The sequence below is a fragment of the Lipotes vexillifer genome, unplaced genomic scaffold (assembly GCF_000442215.2).
Source record: "Lipotes vexillifer unplaced genomic scaffold, Lipotes_vexillifer_v1.1 scaffold937, whole genome shotgun sequence".
Taxonomy (NCBI): Eukaryota; Metazoa; Chordata; class Mammalia; order Artiodactyla; family Lipotidae; genus Lipotes; species Lipotes vexillifer.
The window spans coordinates 1,434,951-1,439,847 of record NW_006795975.1 but is presented as its reverse complement, the minus strand read 5'-3'; the positions used below and the strand labels follow the sequence as shown (position 1 = coordinate 1,439,847).

At 52.7% G+C, this 4,897-nt stretch overlaps 1 protein-coding gene across 1 annotated transcript in view; it reads right to left on the bottom strand.

The window, feature by feature from the left end:
* NR1D2 (nuclear receptor subfamily 1 group D member 2) overlaps positions 1–4,629 on the bottom strand; it is a 26,825-nt gene extending 22,196 nt beyond the window's left edge. Inside the window, exon 1 of the mRNA XM_007468060.1 lies at positions 4,298–4,629. Within this exon, the coding sequence (XP_007468122.1) occupies positions 4,298–4,313 (16 nt within the window). The 5' untranslated portion in view covers positions 4,314–4,629. The remainder of the gene's footprint in view (positions 1–4,297) is intronic.
* Between the last annotated feature and the right edge of the window lie 268 nt (positions 4,630–4,897).

The following is a 4,897-nucleotide window of genomic DNA, read 5'->3' as shown; positions in this document are numbered from 1 at the left end:
TGCCGAGAATAAAATGACAGAATTTCACACCACATTTCATCCTCACAAGAACCCTATAACAGTAACTTCCATTTTTCCATTCTACAGAACAGGAACTCAGAGAGGTTAATACAGCTACTAAGTGGCAGGGCCAGGGTTGAAAGTCAAGGCTGTCTAATTCCAGAGTACAGAGTATTATCTCTTACTGAGAAGACCTGGGCAAGCAGGTTACTTTCAATCTCTCTAAACCTGAGTCATCTTCTATAAAGTGGCAATATCTGCCAGAGTTATGATAAGATTGAAATGAAATGGTATTCATGAAAGGGGATTATTTAAATAAGTGATTTTTACAGAGACAGTTTTTAATGGTAACACAAGAAAGGTAAAATCCCTGAACCAGCAAGTCCCAACAGCTCCAGAAACAGGCAGAATGTACTTCTTAGATGCCTCAAGCTAAAATTAGCTGAGGCACAGTCTTCTCTATTTTTAGTTGAAAAGGACCCTAGAGCTGGGCCAGGTTCCCAGGCTAGGGCTTACCCAGTGGTCAATGTCAGACAGTATCAAACTTTGTACTGCTGGGAAGCACTTACTGTCCTGGCATATATTGGGGTTTTCTTACCCTAATTCTAGGCTTGTCCATCATCACCCACCCCCACTGCCCATCATCTTGAAAAATATGCTTGAGTTCAACTCATGAGTGTACTTTTCTGCCTAGTGACTTAGAACCACACATTTTTACCTTTAAGAAGTTTTAGTTTTCTCATTTTAAAAGTAGGTTTTTAATAATTTCTACTCACAAGATGATACAGTGGACCTAATGGAGCACTAAACTTCCAATTGTATCCCAGTGTCAGGGCTCCAGAGAACAAGATGGTCCCTTCCCTAAAAGGCTTTAAAGGCCAGCTGGGGAGACAGCCTTATTAAGCAGTCATTCCAATGCAACATGAGCAATGTTTCATACAAACTACTGTGAACTGCTGACAGCACAAGAGCACTATAGAGGGCAGAGATCATGAGCAAGGTGACAATAAGTGGGATCTTAAAGAATATGTAAGCTATTAAATGATGTACTACAGAAGACATTATTAAGAAAACAAAAACCGTGGTGACAAAAAACAAATAGGTCTTATTTTGTAAAACAGTGTTCTTGTCTCCATGTAAAATGCTGGGAAGGGGTAGGGGGGCAAGTGTAATCTAGTGTTTGGGGGAAAAAAACCCTCCCGACTAGCAACAAGATTAAAAAAGAGGAATGATGAAATGGGGAAGCTCTACTGACCCCTTCCTTTTCCACCAGCTATGACCCTGTACCACGGCAAACGACCCCCGAGGAGACAGGACCACCAAGCTTTGCCTATGCCTTCAAATGTTATGTGGGCTTCAACCTAGCATAGCTTGTGCTCCCCAAGTGCATTGTGTGCATCTGGCTCTCCCACTTGCCTGGGTAAGTTACTTACTTCAATTTACTTTGACCCTCATCTTCAAATGGTGACAACACCACCTTCCTTCACAGAGTCATTGTGAGGCACCAAAGTAGCAACACATGTAAAGGGCCTGGCACATAAATGCTCAACAGATACTCGTGATTATTATTTTACCGTCATTATACTGGAAGAGTTGGATCAGGAAAGTTCAAACAAAACTAACCCTCTCTATCCACGCTTCTTTCCTTCAATTCTGAACATGTCGCGTGGACCCAGTGGTTTCTCTGAAGGTTCTTATTTCCAGGCCACCTTCTGACTCCCTCAACTCCAACAAGTCAGGCAACTTCCGTCTTCACTTCTGATTCTTCCCATTATCTTACTGTTTCTCTTTCCAAGTGACAAACAGAGTAGACTACAGATTTGTAAAGATAACAATGGCCTATGTGGGAATGTTTTCCTAATTTTTCAAATGTGCATCACTGCCACAGTTATGAAGTGTGTACAATATGTTATTTACTTTAAAGAACTTGGTATACTCAATCAAAATCTGTGACAAAAATGTATAGAGTCAATTTCTACAGCTTCACTGTCTCCCCTCTGTATTAGTCATGGAGAGGGCAGAGACACAGTGAGTCATGATTTACAGGACAGTTACATGAAATGGTCACTGGGTGAATAGGTATTGACTAATAAAATGTTATCGACCCAAAGGGAGGGGTCAGAGGCTGCCACACAGCACTGAATTTGGCCCCACCCCAGCCAACATTTACAACAACGTGAAGGAAGTTCAAGGGAATGCTTATCAACGCTCCTTCAGACAGAGGGATGGCAGAAATAGTATACTGGATTACAGCTTGCGACAGCTTGAACTTGGAGCCAAATGGAAAAAGAGAAAATTTAAGAATGATAATGGCAAGCCCCTACAGTTCAGCTCAAACAATTATCTGCACAATGGATGAAAACCTAGCTTCAAATCAGTTCAAATGAAAAGGCTCTAGCTGACTGCAAGGCTACTGTGAGTCAGCAAAGCAATATGCTACAAAAGCCAAGCCTGCCAGAGAACTCATTTACAAGCAGCATCCCCAGCTTGGAACTTGGTAACCGACCAAAAACTTCCACTTCTGGATGCCACATCCCAAAGGGCAACAAGGATGATGATCAGAAAAAAAAACAACACTGACCAAGGGATGTGAACTGGCGATAGGGGAGGGGTAGGGGTCAGCAATCATCGTAAGGAAATTTTATAATTTGTAGCCACACTTTAAAATCAAAATTAAGTTCACTGATAATGTTCCAGGAAGGCTCAAATCAGACAAAAACTTGCTAATCACTTGAGCCGGCCCACCTTATCCGACCACGGCTGGGTTAGACGAGGTGGAAGTTTATAAACTCTAAATCCTTACCAAGTAAAAGTTTAATTCCATAATAGAGTTACTTAAAATTTTAAACTATCCTCAAAGCTTAAGTAGGCCCACAGGTAATTAAAACACAGGAAAATGGCTTTTTTTTTTTTTAAATGTTCATGGAACGTTCACAACAATTTGTTATCAAGGGATGGTTTCAGTACATATAATAACTTAGAAAATAATCACTGGCTGTTTCTGCAACCTCACTGGCTTTAGGTAAAGGTCCATCCTTCGTTGGGAGAAGGGGCGGCAGCTAAAAGGGCAGAAGCGAGCCTGGTATTGCTCTGTGGCGTTGCAACAGGAACTGTAGCAAGAAAGGGATTGACAGAGTCAAATTCTGTTATCCTGAGACTTCCCTGGCGGTCCAGTGCTTAGGACTGGCGCTTGCAATGCTGGGGGCCCCAGTTCAATCCCTGGTCCAATCCCTGGTCCCGGAACTAAGATCCCACGCAGCACAGACAAAAAAAAAAAAAAAATCTGTTACCGGTTTCAGGAAAGACCAGTGACCCATGGGTTTAAAGCAATTAAGCGAATTGACAAGGACCAGCTGTACAGGAGGCCTAGGAGTCACCCGGGGTCACCGCCCACATGAGCCAAGGGCGTCGCTAAGGGTGGAATCCCTCACGGTCCCGACTGGCGCCTCGGGCGTACTCATCACAGAAGGTGTGCAAGGTCGGTCGCGCCCCCGAGCAGATCGTTAAAACTGATATTTTTCTTTTTTTTTTTTTTTTTTTGGTAAACACGAGGCAGCGCTACAACCGGGGCCTTCCTCCGCCCGTCCGCCGGGCGACCCCGGAGGGTCTCGTGTCGGGGAAGCCCCACACCGGCCCCGCGGGCCCTCCTCCCGCCCGAGCGCGCCCACGCCCCGCGCTTCTCCCTCCCGCCTGCCAGGACCCGGCTCCGCACGCCAGCGGAGGACACTGCGGCCTCCGCGCCCGCTCGGGGCCGCCGGGCCGCGGGTTCCCGGGTCGCGCACGCGCGGCCCCCTCCGCGGCAAGCAACCCCGCGGGGGAAGAGGGGGATCGCGGCGACGTCACAGCCCGGAGGGCTCCGGGGGCGGGGCCTCCGCGGGCTGCGGCGCTCACAGCCGGCGCGCGCCCCCGCCCCCACGTGTCCCTGCGGCCCCGGGAATGTGGGTCACGGAGCCGCTCGGCCTCACGTGTCCCCGCCCGCCGCCGCCGCCCCAGCGTCCATTATGTAATGCCTCGTCACGCGCCCGCCCAGCCACCCGGCTTCCGCGCGCCGCCGAACGTAAACACAGCGCGCACGTGGCTCGCGCGGCCGGGCCATGTGAGGGGGGGCCGGGCCGGCGCCGTCAGGCCGCGCTGCGGCGTTGCGGTCGGCCTGCAGGGCGGGTGCGGGCTGGGCCGGTGGGCGACGAGCGCTGAGCCCGACGCGGGTCCCCTGCGCGCGGCGGCCCTCCCGCCGACAGTGCCCGCCGGGCTCCGAGCGCCCCTCGGCCGCGCCCCACCCGCCGCAGTCGGCTCTTACCTGCATTCACCTCCATGGTGCCCTCGGGGAGGAGGCCGGAGCCGCCCGATCCCGCAGAGCGGACAGCGCCGCCGCCTCAGCGCCGCGCCGCCCCGGGCCCGAGGCAGCGGTGGTCGCGGGGCCCCCTCATGGGCAGGACGGGCGGGGCGCCCGGACTCGGGCCCCGCGGCCGGAGAGTGGGCTGCGGGGAGAGAGGGCGGCGGCGGCGGCGGCAGCGAACGGCGCTTCTCGCGGGGCCCCTAACAACAAAGCGGCGGCGCGGCGGCTTCCTGCAGCCAGCGCACCGCGGCGGCGAGGGCGGCTGACGGGGAGGGCAGCCGCGACCATGTGACCCGCGCACACACCCCCTCCCTCCCCGCGCCGCCGCCCCTCCCCCTCTTCACCCTCCTTACCGCCGCCGCCGCCGCCCGCTCGCGATCACCCCGGTTCCCCTCCTCCTCCCGATTTCCCGCCTCCGGCCGGGAGTCCCCCGCCACGCTCCCCTACCCAACCCTGCACCCCCTCCGCCATCTAGTGACACCTCAGGGCCCCTCCGATGGTTACCTAGGACCGTCGGGTGGCGCCGAGCAGACCCGCTTTTCAGGCCCCGGGCAGGGCCAG